The sequence below is a fragment of the Chrysemys picta genome, chromosome 2 (assembly GCF_011386835.1).
Source record: "Chrysemys picta bellii isolate R12L10 chromosome 2, ASM1138683v2, whole genome shotgun sequence".
NCBI lineage: Eukaryota > Metazoa > Chordata > Testudines > Emydidae > Chrysemys > Chrysemys picta.
Genome location: NC_088792.1, coordinates 250638668 through 250657897, shown reverse-complemented (window position 1 = coordinate 250657897; position 19230 = coordinate 250638668). Strand labels below are relative to the sequence as shown.

The window sequence follows — 19230 nt, the reverse complement described above, 5'->3', positions numbered from 1 at the left end:
CTCGTGCATTCACTGATTCCACCACCAGTGAGCACGGTTGGGGGTGGGTGTACAAGTACCCATAGTCCTTAGAGGGGACAAAGTATTTTCTTTCCACCCCTCTCGCTGTGGGTGGAATGGAGGCAGGAGTTTGCCATATCGTATCCGCATTTGATTGGATCGTGCGGATCAGAGGTAACGCCACCCTCGATGGGGCATCTGCTCCAAGGATGTTCACGATCGGGTCGTGCACCTCCACTATCTCCTCCGCCTGCAGGTCCATATTACGGGCCATCCTACGCAGGAGATCCTGGTGAGCCCGAAGATCTATCGGAGGGGGACCCGTACATGAAGTGCCCGCCACTGCCTCGTCCGGAGAGGAGGAAGAGGATGCCTCCGGTGGTACCGGATCCAAGGGGGGGTCCTGATCCCCTTGCTCTTGGGCCGGGGCATCACCTGCACTTGGGTCCCTGGTGTCGGGTGGCGTGGACACCGAAGCCTCCATGCCTCCTGGCGGAGGCCGAGAGATGGTGGATTCTGGGGCCCTTCTAACCGAGTGACCCGAGCGAGAGGTCGATGGTATTGGAGCCCCTTGTTCTTGGTGGTATGCCCACGGGGTCCAAAACGACCAGTGAGATGGTCCATGAGATTGGTCCTCTGCCATCTCCTGCCAGTGGCCGAAATTTTGTTCATCGGCGCGCCCTTGAGGGGGGTATGCCGATCTCGACAAGTCCTCCGAGGAGCGAGACACCGATCTAGACGGCCATGGCGGTGCCGAGAGAGATGAAACCATCCCGGTGGGCTGCGGTGCCGCACGGTGCCGGTCCGGAGATGATCTATCTCCGCGCGGTGCCGGCGATCGGTGCCGGGACCGCGACCGGTGCCGATGACCTCGTCGGTGCCGGGAGTCGGATCTGGACCTCGACGAGGACCTGGAGTATGCCCGGTGCCGGGAGCGACCCCTCGACGTCGAGCGCCGACCGTAGCGGTGCCGAGAACTACGTCTCGACGTTGATCGGTGCCGACGATCATAGCGGTGCCGAGACGTGGAGCGGTGCCGCGAAGTAGATCTTGGCCGCGAGTACGACCGGTGCCGAGACGATATTCGGCGCCGGGACTGCAAGCGGCGTGGGGACCTGCTTCGGGACCTGGACCGGTGCCGAGGTTCCAGCCCCTGTGATGGTGGGCGCATCAAAGCAGGTTTCCCCCTCGACTGGACCGGGCGAGTCAACGGTGCAGTCGGTGCCGGTGGCTGAGGCGGTGCCGGCTCCGTGAGAGCTATTAAGTCTCTCGCCGCCGCGAAGGTCTCTGGAGTCGACGGGAGGCACTGTATCACCGCCGGCCTGGGGGGAGACGCTATTTGCACCGGACTCAACGGCCTCGGCGCCGGAGTCGACGGTGCCGGAGGCAACTGTTTCCGTTGCTCCACCGGTGGACGCGGCTCTACCCCCGACACTGGGGGAGCTGGCGTCTTCGGCACTGATGTCCCCGTCTTATGGGCTTTTTTATGCCCTGGGGATAAGGACCGGCGCCGAGGCACTTGCTGTGTCTGCGGTGCCGACGAGGTCCGGTGCCGGGGAGGCTTGTCTGACGCCACTCGCGTGGTCGTCGCAGCCGGTGCCGCCGGGGCACTGCGCACCGAGGTGCTAGGTGCCGGGGCCTTGCTCGTGGAAGGAGCGTCCGGGCTAAGAGCCGCCTCCATCAAAAGTTGCCTGAGCCGAAAGTCCCGCTCCTTCTTCGTTCTCGGACGAAAGGCCTTACAGATTTTACACTTGTCTGTCTGGTGTGACTCTCCCAGGCACTTCAGACAAGATTCGTGCGGGTCGCTCGTGGGCATAGGTTTAGCGCAGGAGGCGCACAGCTTGAAGCCGGGAGCGTTGGGCATGAGCCCGGCCCCGCGGCCGGGGGAGAAAGGGGGGAGACGACCCCCTTAACCCCCTGGACTATTTAGAACAACTTTACAACTACTTAACTAACTTACAACAAACTCTAAGACTATAACTATAACTACAACTATGATACAACAAGAAAAGCTAGGGAAAGTGGAGAACAGCTAAGCAGCGCTCCACAGTTCCAACGACCGTCAGGGGCGGTAAGAAGGAACTGAGGGGGCGCCGGGTCGGCTGGGGTATATATTCAGCGCCATGAAGGCGCCACTCTAGGGGGCTCCACAGCCGACCCGCCGGTGTTGCTAGGGTAAAAATCTTCCGACGATCGTGCACGCGGCGCGCACACACCTAATGGAATGGATATGAGCAAGCACTCGAAGAAGAACTGCTTATTCCAAATACTGCCTAGTGTAATAAGGTTTAAAATTTAGACTGTGCGCTTACCTTTTATTTTCTTTGGTAACTCTCTCCGACCTTTTGTGCCTACCACTTATAATCACTTAAAATCTATCTTTCTGTAGGTAATAAATCTGTTTTGTATTTTACCTAAAATACCGGTAGTGTATTTTGGTTGAAGTGCTTGGGAAATCTCAGCTCAGGTTACAAAGGCTAGTGTATGTCCTCTCCACACCTAGAGAGAGGCGGACTGGATAATAAACTTACACTGGTAAGGCTTCTGACCAGGGCAAGACAAACAATACAGTTCTGGGGTGCAAGGTTGGGGAGATGGTGGGGTGAGTGGGAATTGGCTGGAGCCTCTCTCTCTGTGATTTGTGAGTGGCTTAGGGAGCATTCATGCAATCTAGCTGGATGTGAGGCTCTACATGCTGTTGTGCTGAGTGATAACAGTGCCTGGAGGGGTTTGCTGCTTGTCACTAGCAAAGCATTGTGAAAGAAAGCCCAGACTAAAGAGTTATGTGGGCATAACGGTACCCCGATTCCAGGTTGCACCACGGGGATCCGATCAAAGGCCCCAATCCAGAATTGATTCCTGTTTGAAGTAGAACATATCTTTTAGAAAAAACATCTGAGCTTCATTAAAAAATTTCCAGCAATAGAGATTCCATGACAACCCTTGGTAAATTGTTCCAATCATTAGTTACCCTCATCATTAACAATTTGCACCTTATTTCTAGTCTGAATTGGTCTGGCTTAAACTTCCAGACATTGGATCTTGTTATACCTTTGTTTGCTACATTACAGTGCCTTCAACTATCAAATTTCTGTTCCCCATGTTGGTACTTAAAGATAAGGCTACAATTTAGTCACGGAAGTCACGGCAGTCACAGATTCTGTGACTTTACCGGACCTCTGTGACTTCTAGGGCTTTAGGAGGCAGAGGCAGGACTGTGCACCCCTGCCCTGCAACTGGGGCTGGCTGGAACTAGAACCCTGCAGCTCCAGCCCTGCAGCTTCCACCGAGGGCTACACCCGGGGCCACATGCCCTAGCCCCATCGCTTCTGCCTGGAGCTGCAGCCGGGGCTGCATGCTCTAGCCCCATGGCATCCTGGGCTTGGCAGGGGTGCGCTGCCCTGGCTGTGTCCCCGCCCTTGGGACTTCCCAGGGCTGTGTGCCTTCCCCGGAAACTCAGGTTGGAATGACGATGTTTGAGGATACTGACACCCTATTGAGAAAAATATTAGCTAAAATAAATGGTTGAAAGATAAAAGAACTTCTGACTGGTATTAAAGCATCTTGGAAAATAACATCCACTATCACGACAGTGCAGACAGAACACACTTCAGGAATGAAAATCAATACATATGAGACTAAGATAAATCCACTCTGCAAGATGTGCTGCTTTTGAATGTAATATTGTAAGGAAAGTGATTCTCTTAAGATTTGACACCTTGGATCAAGCCCTTACAAAGGACCTTGTAAAAGTTGCCAAATTCATTTTTGAGTTTCATGGGTTGATATGACTACTGAAGGACAAGATAACGACAACAACAACTTCTTAGCTTTCGTGCGATATAATTCAGATGCTACTGTTGAGGAAAACTTGCTCTTCTGTAAAGTGCTGCCTAGCCCACGACATATTTGTTGAAGCTACCGATTATTTTCAAATCAATTGGGAAAAATGTATTGCTTTATGCAGTGATAGTGCCAAAGCAATGACTGGCAAGAACAGTGGGCTTGCTGCAAGATTAAAAACCAATATGCCACATTTAATTTGGACCCATTGTTTTTTACATGGACAAGCACTTGCTGCAAAAGGAATGCCTTCTGAGTTGCATCAAGTGCTTGATGAGTCTGAAAAAGTTGTGAATTTCATAAAAAGCTGGCCTCTATCAGCTCGCATGTTTGCAGTTTTATGTGATGAAATGGCTGCACTTTATAAAAATCTTCTCTTGCACACTGAAGCAAGGTAGCTCTCATGGGGAAAAGTGTTAAGCAGACTTTTTGAATTGCGAGCTGAAATACTTATGTTCCTACAGGAACAAGGGTCTCCTTTTGCTAAATCGTTCAGTGACCCATCGTGGCTTCTTCAGTTAGCTTACTTAGCAGACACCTTCTGTCATCTGAATTAGTTGAATATGAGTTTTCAAGGATGACACAAAAACATAATTGTGTTGGGAGATAAACTGAGAGCCTTTGGAAAGAAGGCTTGGAACCTGGTCTGCTTGGCTTCAGAGTGGAAACTTTGAATCATTTCCTCTGAGTTGCGAGTTCATGAAATTGATTGCTGACGACAAGAAGTGGACTTTAAACAATTAAAAAACATTATGATTGAACATATACTTACATTTAAGCAGCTCCAGGATTATTTCCCACGTGATGACGTAGAACTTGGCAAGAGGTGGATAATTAATCTGGTCAACAAAAGAGTAGTCGAGTCTGCCAAACTACCAGGAAGCCTGCAAGATAAACTGATCGAGCTTTCATCTGATAAAATGCTCCAGTGTTCATTTCCTTCAGAAGACGTGTGCACGTTTTGGATGGCACAGAAGCATGAGTATCCTGAACTTGTAACTGAAGCTTTGAAAGTTTCAATCCTGTTTGCAATGTCATACTTATTAGAATTGGGATTCTCATCGAGAGTTGCGATAAAAACAAAGCAATGAAATAAATTATCTGTGGAGAATGACCTGCTGCTGAGTGTTTCTTCAATTCAACCCAACATAAAAAAATTAGCCGGTACAAAACAAGCACAAGTGTCTCACTGAAGGACTCTGTAAAACTCAATTTGTAAAAAAGTGAATCTATAGTTTGTTTTATGCAAAAATAAACTTTGATTTGGCACACAAATGTTTTTTTCTTTCCTTCCCTTATTTATGTAGGTTTGAAATATTAGTTTATTAATGCTGGTGAGCCAGTATTATTCATAATGTACTTGGTATTTAAGATAGGGGGTCACAATTTTTTCAAGTCTTAGTATGGGGAGCGGAGTCACAATTTTATTTTAAATACAAAGGGAGTTGCAAGCACAAAAGAGGTTGAGAAACACTGATTTAGTCCAATAAAATTGGAAGAATAGCAATGTGAGCCTGGAAACTTCTATTATTAGAGATCAAAAATAAGATCAGAAAAAAAAAAAATTCCTGCTATTTCAAAAGCAAATCTGAATCAAGCATACATTCTATTATCTGTGATCAGCACAAACAACACAGAAAGGTCAACTGTCTGAAAGATGAACCCAAAATTGACATATAATGATGGATGAATTCAGATAATGTCATAAGCACAGCTCTTTGATCAGAGATCATATCTCAATTCAAAACATCCCGGCCTGTGATTCAATCCAATCTTATGACCTCTGGGTGTGAAGCCTAACTTTCCCAAAGGCATTCTTCCCCTTCCCAAGCACCAGCTCCTATATCCCTTCCTCTGACAACCTGTGGAAGGAGATGGGTGAGCTGATCTGATCTGATCTGAGATTAACCCCTTTTTTATTGGCGACCACGTAGTGCCCCATGAGGGGTATGGACATGTATCAACATACAAAACTTTTGGTTATGTGAAATCCAACACTTCTGAGCGGGGGAGATGTAATTTCCAGCTCAAGGAGGGATACCCACGCTAGATTGAGCTAGTACACTAAAAATAAACCTGTAGCTGTGATGGTGTGAGCAGTAAGAGGGATTAACTGCCTGAGCCCATCCAAGATGCTACGTACTTACTTGGGTGGCTAACCCCTTGTGCTGCTGCGCTTAACACTTCTATCTTTAGCATGCTAACTTGATCAAAGCTAACGCGGGTATGTCTTCTCAAACTGGAAATTACACCTTCCAGTTCCTGTATAGACGCACCCTTAGATTCTCACTGTTACAACTGCTTAGTGTCCATTTTAATGTTTTGCAGGACTACTTTGTTCCTGAACTGTTTGCACTGCTTATGGTGATAAAGTTATCCCTTTTTCAGGCAAGCAGTTAGACAAAATTTGGAGTTCTTAAAGTTGTTTCGATTAGGAGAATAAATTGAGGATACAGTTAGGTATCTGTGATGCAATCCTGTTTATTTCAAAGAATGTACAAAGTCCGGTTTCTCTGAAAACAGAAGGAATCAAACAACCACAAGAGAGATCTTCTTTGTTTGAATGTTTCAAGACTCTTTTAGCCAGCACTCAGCCCCAAAGCTCTCTCGCTCTAGGTGTTTTTCTCAGGCCCATGCTTCCAGTGCTTGTTCAGACTGTGTCCTTGACCTTTTGCTGATTTTCTAGTCTCTCTCATACTTCTTTCTCACTTACACATACAAACAAACCTCTACCCCTCCAAACAAACCTCTCCCACCAAACAATACTCAGTGAACCCCTACCCACCCACACAGTTCTAATTTATTTTTGGTGGTGACATGTGCCTGTGTTTTGGGTGGACTCTCCTATTGTTCCTTACATTTATCCTGAATGACAGGTGGCTGTTACACTCATCATTTGATATATAAAATATATTTTATAACACTTTATATGTTCAAAGGCATGCTACAGATATTAATTAATTTAGATGGCATTTACTATTGTCAATAGTAAAATTTGAATTACACGCTGAGGTGAAAACAATCCGGAGATAACCAGCAACTAGAGTTTGTTATATGTTTTGAAATACTAGCAAAAATTAGTATGAAAACTTTGAAACCAGACCACATCCTCAGATGACATTTTGGCTCAAGAACCTTGGACTAAACATCCATAGCTCATTTAATTTTTTTTTAAATTGTAAATTGTGAATTATTTTTTTAAAAACAACCAATTGCTACATCAGCTACTCTCACAATTTCACTGGAAGTGTTCAATGCCTCTTATTTAGTTGCTCTCTGCTTAGTAAAGGCAAAATACCCTCATATAATAGCAGGAAATTTAAATTTATCTGTGCCACAGATAAAGTTAATATCTTCTTTAAAGCAAAGGAAATGAAAGCCATTCCATTTTCAAATGGTACTGTGGTGAGCAGAATTCACAAACTGGCAGAAGAGAAGTAAGAGTAACTAACTGTCCAGTTTTATCCCCCCATAGATTTCCCACTATAGCTACCACAGTTCAGTTCAGAGGGTAGTAGCCAAAGTAAGAGCCCCTAATGTAGATAAGGGCTGGCATCTACTGATACTTTAACCACGGTGCTGTCTAGACCTGCTCTGAACATGGTTAGATGACATGGTGTTAGGGTACTGGCAACTGCCTGGAGCTCTGGCTACAATAGCACTTGTACCATTGCTACCCCTGGGGAAGCTGAACCATAAACTGGTGGTAGTGACTTTGGAAATTTTAAAGGGAAAATCGAGGCAGAAATCTAGAAGCTTGCCCCATACCTTGAGTTTCTGGTTTTGGAGTGTAGTGGGAAGGAATCTCCGAGCAGGTCTACACTACTGCTTAAGTTGATCTAACTTGCATCACGCAGGTGTGTGAAAAAGACCCCTCCCCCCCCCCCCCGACCAACGCAAGTTACAGTGACCTAAGTGTTGTCCACACCGGTGCTATGTCGGTGGGAGACACTCTCCTGCAGACATAGCTTCTGCCTCTAGCTGAGGTGGAATAATTATGCTGACTGAAGAGTGCTCTCCCATCAGCATAGTGTCTTCACCAGACATGCTACAGCAGCGCGGCTGCACCGATGTAGTGCTTCTAGTGTAGACCTACCCTAAGAAAAGGCAGGTCCTGGGGTTCTTGATGCCTGCTGCAAGCAGGAGTTAGACCAATAGAAGTGGCTGGAATGAGAGCAATACCTACCCTGGAAGCAAAAGAATAAGAAGAAAACCACTTTATTAGCAGGATAAAATGAAATGGATTTAGGTTTCCCCATCCATGCTGGAACAGAGCCTCATTCCTGGCTAAATTCTAAAAGTTTTGCTCAAGGGGCTTTGCTATAAAAAAGAGCCATGAAAAACTTGATGGCAAATCCGCCCTTCGTCCAAAGCCAGGAAAGGAACCAAAGGACAAGTCTGGTGGCTGTGGTAGACTCTACATGAATAAATAAATAAATAAAATTATTGCCTTTTCCTATTGGCTTATTAGATTTTTGTATTACATTAGCCAACACATTGTTCTTAAATATTTGTCACACAGGAGCAGTACCATACTTCTGTAACTAACTTTCTTCAAGGCACAACTAATACTGGAAATCTCGTGGGACACAGAACAGGAATAAGATGGTAGCCTGACAAAACTGTTGCACCCTGACTGGTGCTTTTCTATTGCTATGGAAGCCAAATATCCAGAGTCTCAGAATGATGTAAAAAGAAGAACAGGAGTACTTGTGGCACCTTAGAGACTAACAAATTTAATGAATGATGTAACAGTGCCACAGAAGGTCTCTGCATTGCTATAATCAGAGAGTCAACCCAATGAGTATCTATAGGTCTTAAAGTAGTGTGTCTGCCAGTCCCCCTATTCTTGAACACTTAGAATTAAAGTGGTGGCAGGGAAACCTCTCAAGTGGCTGCAAACCCTCCATGCTGCAATCTCTGTCTTTTCCGAGTGGGCTCTGAGTGTAGCTTTGCAGTGCTTACCCTCACTTGCTCATACACAGCTCCTCCCGTAGGCCAGTGAGGAGCCCGACTCATATCTTTACCATGCTTACCCTACTCCCAAATGACAAGCCAAAATCACTGTGCCCTAGTCTCATGCCTATTAGGGTATGTTTACACTGCAAGTGGAGGCCTGATTGTAGCATGTATAGGCATACCCAAGATAGCTTTAATATAACTAGCATGGGGAACAGTAGAGAAGATGTAACAGCACAGACTTCAACAAGGGCTAGCCATCCAAATACAAGCCCACTGTGGACCCTGGGTATGTCACACAGGTTTTTAGCCCAGGCCATGCCCTAGGTACGTACTCAGGTTGTTAGCCCATATCATGCTGTTGTGCTAGTGATTAAAACAATGCCTTCCCATTCAACAATTGCACCTTCATTTCCAGTATAGGACATACTCTTACAACACCCAGCCCTGATTATACTGTTTTGCTGTTTGAAAGGTTTGGATACAGTGAAGAAAACAACAACTCCAACTGCTTTACATTGCACTTTGCTTGCTCATTTAAAACAAGCAGCTGTTCTGACTAATTGTCCAAATGAATGTTTGTAGAAGTCTTTTGCTGTGAAGTAACTTTATATTTATTGGACGGGTGACAATGAAGTTCTTTGCCCCTGCTGCTTCAATATCCTATTCTGCAGGAGGTAGATATGGGCTTGTAGGCAGAAGGTCAGAGATCTGGCTTCCACATTCAGCTGAGTTATTCATCTGAAAACTTGGCTAGGTTGCAGAACCACTGTGGTTCAAATCCCTGGGTGCGGAGACATCTTTATAAATACCACTCTCCTTCCCTGACAGAACATTAAGCCTGATTTATCACAGCCGATCCTCCATTTACATTTATGGATGCTATTTTTGGTTTCTCAGAGCTGTGAACTGAAACAGTGCTGCACATCCCCTTAACTTTAGGTGTAGAATCTTTGCAGGGAAAGCTATTACAGTATACACGATTGCAAATCCAGCCTCTAATATAAAAATGTAAATATGATTTGTAATAGAGCTCCTTAGAAATAGGGATACTATGCTCTGAGTCTTCCAGCAACCTTGACCACCAGGCTGGAATTTAACCAACTCTTCTTTAGATATGGAAGGCAGAGGTCTGCAGGGTCTCAGGCAATCTTACAATAGGTGAGGCCAAGGTGTCATCTATTTCAAGTTCTGGGATACAGCTGATAGTTTGCTTAAGACTAGAAGATAGAACTTACATATGTTTTCTCTGATCTGACTGTGGCACAGGAGAAAGGAAGCATGAAAATTAACTTCCTTTCTTATAACACTGATCCTTGTGAATGTAAAAATATTAGTCTCTTTGTGCCATTCAATGAGATTAATGAACCTCCCCTCACCCGTTCTATCATCACCACTTCATCTCTTCTCTTCTGCTTCTACTCACAACCATTCCCCCACATCATAGACTTAGAAAAGACCTTATTTTAACATTGGCAAAACACCTTAACACTTCCTGTGCACTGCGCCAGCCTGGCATTCTCTAGACAATAGATCTGTGGTTAGGAATACGTTCTAGAGGCATTGATTAGAGCATTTTAGTTATATTTACAAACCATAGACTTTCCTAAAGGAATATCAGTTTGAGCAGTGTATCACTCAAAACTGGTTGTTAATAACTGTTGCAATATGTTAGAAGCACTGAGAAGCATCAAAAGCACATCACCACCAGAGCTTTTCTGCTCACCCTCTACAGTGCAATATCTTTGTATGTGGGAGAATACTATTTTCTATAGTTCTTATGTAAATACAGCAGTAATAATAGAGCTGCAGTTGAGGAAGAGAAAGTTGGGGGTTTAGACTCAGTAGTTGTTGAGTTTAAGAAGCCTGCAAAATTCTACAGTTGACACAAAAAGATTTGGGGGGAGGGATAGCTCAGTGGTTTGAGCACTAGTCTCCTAAATCCAGGGTTGTGAGCTCAATCCTTGAGGGGGCCATTTAGGGATTTAGTTGGGGATTGGTCCTGCTTTGAGCAAGGGGTTGGACTAGTTGACCTTTTAAGGTCCCTTCCAACCCTGATATTCTATGATTCATAAAATTTCAGCCAAGTACATATTTACACATCTGGTAAAACCAAGGCCCAGATCCTTAGCTGGTAGATCTGGACCTATATATCTGACTTAAGTGCACCTTTTTAGTATTTTTCATTCCAGTCTTTGATGATCTGGCAACTATTAATAATGATACCACATAATGTAGAACTAATATAAAAAATAAAATGAAATGCAACCTGGAAAAAATATATCCTGATAACATCTGCAGAAGGGAGTGGGGAGGGGAACCAACAGAAACAAAATGTATACGTGGATGAGATACCTGGGAGAAAAGTTCCGCTAAGAAAAACCTACAGCAAACTAAATATGAATTTATAAAATGTAATGGTTAAAAAAAAAAAAAAAGCCACCACCAGGCTATGGAAGTATCACAGAATAGACCAGAGAGGTCAGTCCTTCTTTATTTGGCACTTTGGAGACCAAACTCAGAAAACATTTCTGGATGCTAACAAAATAAATCTGTTCCATCTCTAATTTCCATTGCTCTGTAAGAAATACTCAGCCTAATAACTATTCTTTTCTGCATTTCTATGTCCTGGGAAGAAGGAAGATGTGGGTATTGACTGCATAAAACAGAAGTTGTAGTTTTTAATTTCTTATTTACACAGAAAAATTGTCACATTTGATTGACAATACTGGATTTGTGTGGATGTTGTGTTAGTGAAGAGATGCAAAAGAAATTGCTATAGGCACAATGAAACATCCCTTTTATTATAGAGAGGCTAGCTAGTATACAGAGTAGATTCAGTGAGAAGTATGTACAATCGGCTTATTGTCAAACAGATGAATGATTAAAAATTCTTCAAAATCAGTCAAGAATTAAAAGAAAGTGAACAGCCAGTAGGATCAGAAGTCCAGGCAGCCCACCTCAAAAATAAATTCAGTTCTGGAATGTAAATGGTTATGAGGCCAACACTGGAAAACACTAGAATTACCCTGCAGAAAACAATGGGATTTTGCTACATATCAGTATCAGCAACTGGTCCAATCAAGGTATTGCCTGGTCTAATCTTAAAGTGACTGAACCACGAAACAAAATAACAAGGGCTAGACTGGGATCTGCTCTTGCAAAAGTGTGCGGGGAGGGTCATTTTAAAAAGCCTTTCCCTCATTTCATGACCTGCATAAGGACAGATCACAATAGCGGTCTCTGAACAGGGGCTGTTTGGTCATTGTTCAGAAAAAGGCCACAGACCTGCCCACACTCTGCATGAGCCTGTAGAGTGGAGTCAGTGCACTGAAATCTGCATTGTCCTAATGAATAGTGCAGTGTGAGCACTCCTGGTCAGCTTCAGAAGAGATCGTGCTCCTTGAAGGACAATTTCTCCTGAGGCTCCCCCAGGGGTGGTGCAGCTCCACAAGGTCCCTTTGCACGAGGCTTTGCACCCCAACATGCTTTGACATCCAAAAAGTGCCAGAGATGACACTTGAGAAGAGATGAGAGGTAGAAACATGTCCATTCATATAGTATAGATGATTATCTTTAAGTTAACAATTTTTAAAAATAGAACTCTCAACAAAAAAGTTACATGTGCAAGAGGCACTTTTTGGGGAAAAGAGAGTACCTCACACAAACATATGCAGCAGGATCAGCACAGATGGGTGAGTCCCACTAGAATGAATTCTAATGCAAACAGTTGTCATACAAAGGAGTCCCATATTCCCATATTCTGCATATGCTGCATCCCTTTGATGCACAGAGGATATTCAGAAGAGATTTCTGAAAATGTTAGGAGAAATTACATGCACGTTTTCCCCATAGGCTGGAAGAATTTATCCCCGTATTCATATAACTAAATTCACTCTCCAAAACTTTGCTCTATTTACAGGCACGCTCCCATAGAAACTTTCACATTTTGGATACCAAGGAGGCATCTTTAGTCACCAAGCCATGTGATTTTAAAAGCACGGGTATTTTTTGAGGTTACTAAAAGGGGAGGGGCTGTATAGGCAGGAAGGGAATATCAGCAGAACGGTGGCAGCTATGTTTACTTATTTATTTTGAAGAGAAGAGTGGCTGCAGGGTACAGAGCAGGTATACTTTAGAACATGGACCTGACTTGCCACAGTTTTGGGAGCTAAGCAACCTTGCTTTCCCATGCTCATTCCCCCCAATTAAATGTTTGTGATGAACCTGGTTAGCGAGAACACCATAGCTTACTCCTGTTCCTTTAGAGACCATTCGCTTCAGCACAATATTTTGTTAGCTTTTTTGGAGTAAAGTGGAATGTCACTTTTTTGGGACTGACAGACTACATTTTGTACAATACATTCTAAAGGTGGAAAATGGGCATTTCAGAAACTTGTTTCTACTGATCTGGAAGCTTTGTAGATAAAAAAGGAAATTTACACCTGACACACACAAAAGTTCTAAATTCTCTAGCACTGCATGTCAAAATGAGGTGAATAAAAGCTACTGTATGATTCTTGTCACCTTAACACTAACTCCCCCTTTTCCCCCCAAAAAAGTTCCTGAAACCAATTCAACATATTGTTTCAGTTGAAGCACATTATTAAAACTATCTACAGCATTTTGAACACAATATCTACATTTCAAAATTTCAGCTAAACAGCAACACATAAATCTTAGAGTTACAGCCTGGAAGTAAAATAAACAAACTATTGCTCAAATGTTTGAAAAGTAAAGCTATTGTTCTTAGGTACACTTCACATTCTTGCTTATGCTGATACATAAGGTGGTGGTGGGTCTTTACCAGCTGCATTTGCAGGATCTTCATAAGGCGGCAACAGCACCTGAGGAAAAGGGAAAAAAATATATATATATTTTTTGAAGTCAGCTGGCTAAAATTATAAGACAGGAATTTAGGACTGTGTTCTGCAAAATAATTAAATGACTAAATAAAATAAAAACTGCCTCAAGATTAGCAGTTAGCAAATAAAATGTTATTAGTGAAATACACAGGCCATTGCAATTTTATATTGTGTTTCCATTATGAAATGCAACTGAATTTTTTGTAATTTCTTACAATCCCTAATCACAACCCTAAACATGACAGCCCCAGAAGATGATTTTGACCATAATTTACTGATCAAATTTGCACAGTGTCAGTGACTGATTATATAGAAGCTGTACAGTAAAACTTCAAAGTGCACGACTGCTATTGGAGTTAGCCGACTAGAGAGAAAATAATAATAATACTCAAATGAGGAATGTCTGCATATTTTCTAAAATATACCAGTATATCTTAAGGTAAAGGCATACACGAAAAATATAATATAAACACTTAACAGATTTAAACATGGGCTAAACATACCAGGAGTCAGCCATCAAACTCATGGGGCCTAGTAGGCCTACATCTTTCCAGCCCTTCCCCAGGGATTGGGACCCCCATTGGACAGAATGTTCTGTTCATTTTGGTGGATCAGATAGGCGGCCATAAGTCAGTTCAAGCTCACCCTTTTATACCAAAAGCCCTTTCTTTGTATCTTAGTCTCTGGAAAACCCAGCCTGAGCCAGTATATGCATACTACCCCAGGGGGTGGAACTTCTCTGGACTTGTTTAGTCTCAGGGTACGTCTACACTACCTGCCGGATCGGTGGGTAGTGATCAATCTATCGGGGATCGATTTATCACATCTAGTCTAGACGCGATAAAATCGATCCCCGATTGCTCTGCTGTCGACTTCGGAACTCCACTGTGGCGAGAGGCGGAAGCGGAGTCGACGGGGGAGCGGCATCGGTCGACTCACCGCCGTCCTCACGGCCAGGTATATCGACCTAAGATACGCCGACTTCAGCTACGCTATATGCGTATCTTAGGTCGACCCCCACCCCCCAATAGTGTAGACCTAGCCTCAGTGAATGGCCTTAATCACCCCCTCCCCCCAACTGTTTTTTAGTTCATGTACAAGTTGTGGCAACTTTTCCCCATGGAGCAAAAAAGTCAGACATAAACCATTCATAACCATAATTCAATATTACAGTATCACAAGGATGTTAAGTATCAGAGGATGTTATGCATTAATGAAAAATAAGAATGAGGATGATGGACAACACCTAGAGGAAAGCAATAAAAGCCAGAACAGCTAGTCACTTAGGGTTTAAGGGTAACTTCATTACATTTCCTCATTTACAGTAATACACGAAAAAATATTTATATTACTTTAACTGTTTTGCTGCCAGTCACTTCAGCAGGTTACGGTGCTGTTTGAACAATCAGTAAACAAAATATCAATAAGCTGCACTTAAAGTTCTGAGTACCCATCAACTACTCTAATGTTACAAACCTAACAATTCTGTAGCTTTGCAAAAAATAAATAATTAAAAAAACCAAACCAACGAAAAGCCCACAGGTAAGTGGGGAACATGGAGACCGGGGAGATGGGTCGGAAACGAGAGGGAGTGTGGGCTATATTGTCAGAGAGAAAGGAGGGTCAGGACAAAACTGGGAGGAAAGATCAAACCAGTATCTTAGATGCCTATATACAAATGCGAGAAGTATGGGCAATAAGCAGGAAGAACTGGAAGTGCTAATAAATAAATACAACTATGACATTGTTGGCATCACTGAAACTTGGTGGGATAATACACATGATTGGAATGTTGGTGTGGATGGGTACAGCTTGCTCAGGAAGGATAGACAGGGGGAAAAGGGAGGAGGTGTTGCCTTATATATTAAAAATGTACACACTTGGACTGAGGTAGAGATGGACATAGAAGACAGAAATGTTGAGAGTCTCTGGGTTAGGCTAAAAGGGGTAAAAAACAAGGGAGATGTCATGCTAGGAGTCTACTACAGGCCACCTAGCCAGGTGGAAGAGGTGGATGAGGCTTTTTTTAAGCAACTAACAAAATCATCCAAAGCCCAAGATTTGGTGGTGATGGGGGACTTCAACTATCCGAATATATGTTGGGAAAATAACACAGCGGGGCACAGACTATCCAACAAATTCTTGGACTGCATTGGAGACAACTTTTTATTTCAGAAGGTTGAAAAAGCTACTAGGGGGGAAGCTGTTCTAGACTTGATTTTAACAAATAGGGAGGAACTCATTGAGAATTTGAAAGTAGAAGGCAGCCTGGATGAAAGTGATCATGAAATCATAGAGTTTGCAATTCTAAGGAAGGGTAGAAGGGAGAACAGCAAAATAGAGACAATGGATTTCAGGAAGGCAGATTTTGGTAAGGTCAGAGAGCTGATAGGTAAGGTCCCATGGGAATCAAGACTGAGGGGAAAAACAACTGAGGAGAGTTGGCAGTTTTTCAAAGGGACACTATTAAGGGCCCAAAAGCAAGCTATTCCGCTGGTTAGGAAAGATAGAAAATGTGGCAAAAGACCACCTTGGCTTAACCACGAGATCTTGCATGATCTAAAAAATAAAAAGGAGTCATATAAAAAATGGAAACTAGGACAGATTACAAAGGATGAATATAGGCAAACAACACAGGAATGCAGGGGCAAGATTAGAAAGGCAAAGGCAGAAAATGAGCTCAAACTAGCTACGGGAATAAAGGGAAACAAGAAGACTTTTTATCAATACATTAGAAGCAAGAGGAAGACCAAAGACAGGGTAGGCCCACTGCTTAGTGAAGAAGGAGAAACAGTAACAGGAAACTTGAAAATGGCAGAGATGCTAAATGACTTCTTTGTTTCGGTCTTCACCGAGAAGTCTGAAGGAATGCCTAACATAGTGAATGCTAATGGGAAGGGGGTAGGTTTAGCAGATAAAATAAAAAAAGAACAAGTTAAAAATCACTTAGAAAAGTTAGATGCCTGCAAGTCACCAGGGCCTGATGAAATGCATCCTAGAATACTCAAGGAGCTAATAGAGGAGGTATCTGAGCCTCTAGCTATTATCTTTGGAAAATCATGGGAGACGGGAGAGATTTCAGAAGACTGGAAAAGGGCGAATATAGTGCCCATCTACAAAAAGGGAAATAAAAACAACCCAGGAAACTACAGACCAGTTAGTTTAACTTCTGTGCCAGGGAAGATAATGGAGCAAGTAATTAAGGAAATCATCTGCAAACACTTGGAAGGTGGTAAGGTGATAGGAAACAGCCAGCATGGATTTGTGAAGAACAAATCATGTCAAACCAATCTGATAGCCTTCTTTGATAGGATAACGAGCCTTGTGGATAAGGGAGAAGCTGTGGATGTGGTATACCTAGACTTTAGTAAGGCATTTGATACGGTCTCGCATGATATTCTTATCGATAAACTAGGCAAATACAATTTAGATGGGGCTACTATAAGGTGGGTGCATAACTGGCTGGATAACCGTACTCAGAGAGTTGTTATTAATGGTTCCCAATCCTGCTGGAAAGGCATAACGAGTGGGGTACCGCAGGGGTCTGTTTTGGGACCGGCGCTGTTCAATATCTTCATCAACGACTTAGATATTGGCATAGAAAGTACGCTTATTAAGTTTGCGGATGATACCAAACTGGGAGGGATTGCAACTGCTTTGGAGGACAGGGTCATAATTCAAAATGATCTGGACAAATTGGAGAAATGGGCTGAGGTAAACAGGATGAAGTTTAACAAAGACAAATGCAAAGTGCTCCACCTAGGAAGGAAAAATCAGTTTCACACATACAGAATGGGAAGAGACTGTCTAGGAAGGAGTACGGCAGAAAAGGATCTAGGGGTTATAGTGGACCACAAGCTAAATATGAGTCAACAGTGTGATGCTGTTGCAAAAAAAGCAAACATGATTCTGGGATGTATTAACAGGTGTGTTGTGAGCAAGACACGAGAAGTCATTCTTCCGCTCTACTCTGCTCTGGTTAGGCCTCAGCTGGAGTATTGTGTCCAGTTCTGGGCACCGCATTTTAAAAAAGATGTGGAGAAATTGGAGCGGGTCCAGAGAAGAGCAACAAGAATGATTAAAGGTCTTGAAAACATGACCTATGAAGGAAGGCTGAAAGAATTGGGTTTGTTTAGTTTGGAAAAGAGAAGACTGAGAGGGGACATGATAGCAGTTTTCAGGTATTTAAAAGAGTGTCATAAGGAGGAGGGAGAAAACTTGTTCACCTTAGCCTCTAAGGATAGAACCAGAAGCAATGGGTTTAAACTGCAGCAAGGGAGGTCTAGGTTGGACATTAGGAAAAAGTTCCTAACTGTCAGGGTGGTTAAACACTGGAATAAATTGCCTAGGGAGGTTGTGGAATCTCCATCTCTGGAGATATTTAAGAGTAGGTTAGATAAATGTCTATCAGGGATGGTCTAGACAGTATTTGGTCCTGCCATGCGGGGCAGGGGACTGGACTCGATGACCTCTCGAGGTCCCTTCCAGTCCTAGAATCTATGAATCTATGAAAACTGTCAAAATAGGGTAATTATAAATCAAGATTAGAATTCATCATTCTCTCCACAAAGGCTACTTAACATTTTAAGGCACAATGATAATAATAAATAATGCTACCAATAATAATTTAATAATTATAGACTTATGATGGAGACAGAAATTCAACTTAAACTATGGGGAGGCTTTCACCGCCCATAATAATTGAGGAAAAGCTGAAAGATTAAGTCTATTTCAGTCAAAGGGGACAAAAGTGCAGTACTTAACTATTTACAGAATAAATTACAAGATCTCCAAAAAACAAAAAAACAAAAAAAACAAAACAAAAAAAGCGGGGTTCAGATTCTGGTTGTTAGAATTAAAATCAATGGATTTACACCAGTGTAGCTGAGATACGAATCTGGCCCATAAATAGTTGTTTCTTACTTTTGTGTTAATCTTAAATCCTGACCCATTTTAATGGAAAGTGATAAATGCCTTGGACACAAAACACTTCTGTTACTCAAGAAATTCCTTATGACCCCCAGAGGCTGTTATACAAGAAGCTGGATTTACTTCACTCATCAATGAATTCAGCTACTGGGGAAATAGATGGAAGCTCACCACTCACAGCTGGTCTGCACTGCAAAATTAAGTTGGCTTAACTAGATCACTCAGGGCTGTGAAAAAGCCGGCCTACGTCCCTGTGTAGACACAGTCAGGTTAATGCAAGATTTCTTCTGGTGGCCTAGCCATCACCTTTCAGAGAGGTGGATTTATTGCAACCACAGAAGAACCCCTTTCATTACTGTAGAAAGTGTCTATACTACAGCTGTACACAGTAGCATGTCTAGTGTAGACATATCCTTAGTATTACACCATTTGAGCATCTAATAGAATATATATTTCCTACCGGGACGATGAAGGACAGAAGAAATACATACACAGTTTAATATGATTCTTAGATTGTAAGTTCCTTGGGGCAGGGACCACCTTTTCCTTCTGTGTTTGTACAGTGCCTAGCACAATGGGGTCCTGGCCACGACTAGGCTTCTTAGGCACTATGGTGCCAAAAATAAACAAACAC

At 43.1% G+C, this 19230-nt stretch overlaps 1 protein-coding gene across 1 annotated transcript in view; it reads right to left on the bottom strand.

The window, feature by feature from the left end:
- Nucleotides 1-11585: 11585 nt before the first annotated feature.
- Nucleotides 11586-19230, bottom strand: part of LAPTM4B (lysosomal protein transmembrane 4 beta) — a 94893-nt gene continuing 87248 nt past the window's right edge. The window contains exon 7 of the mRNA XM_005291628.5: nucleotides 11586-13649. Within this exon, the coding sequence (XP_005291685.3) occupies nucleotides 13575-13649 (75 nt within the window). The 3' untranslated portion in view covers nucleotides 11586-13574. The remainder of the gene's footprint in view (nucleotides 13650-19230) is intronic.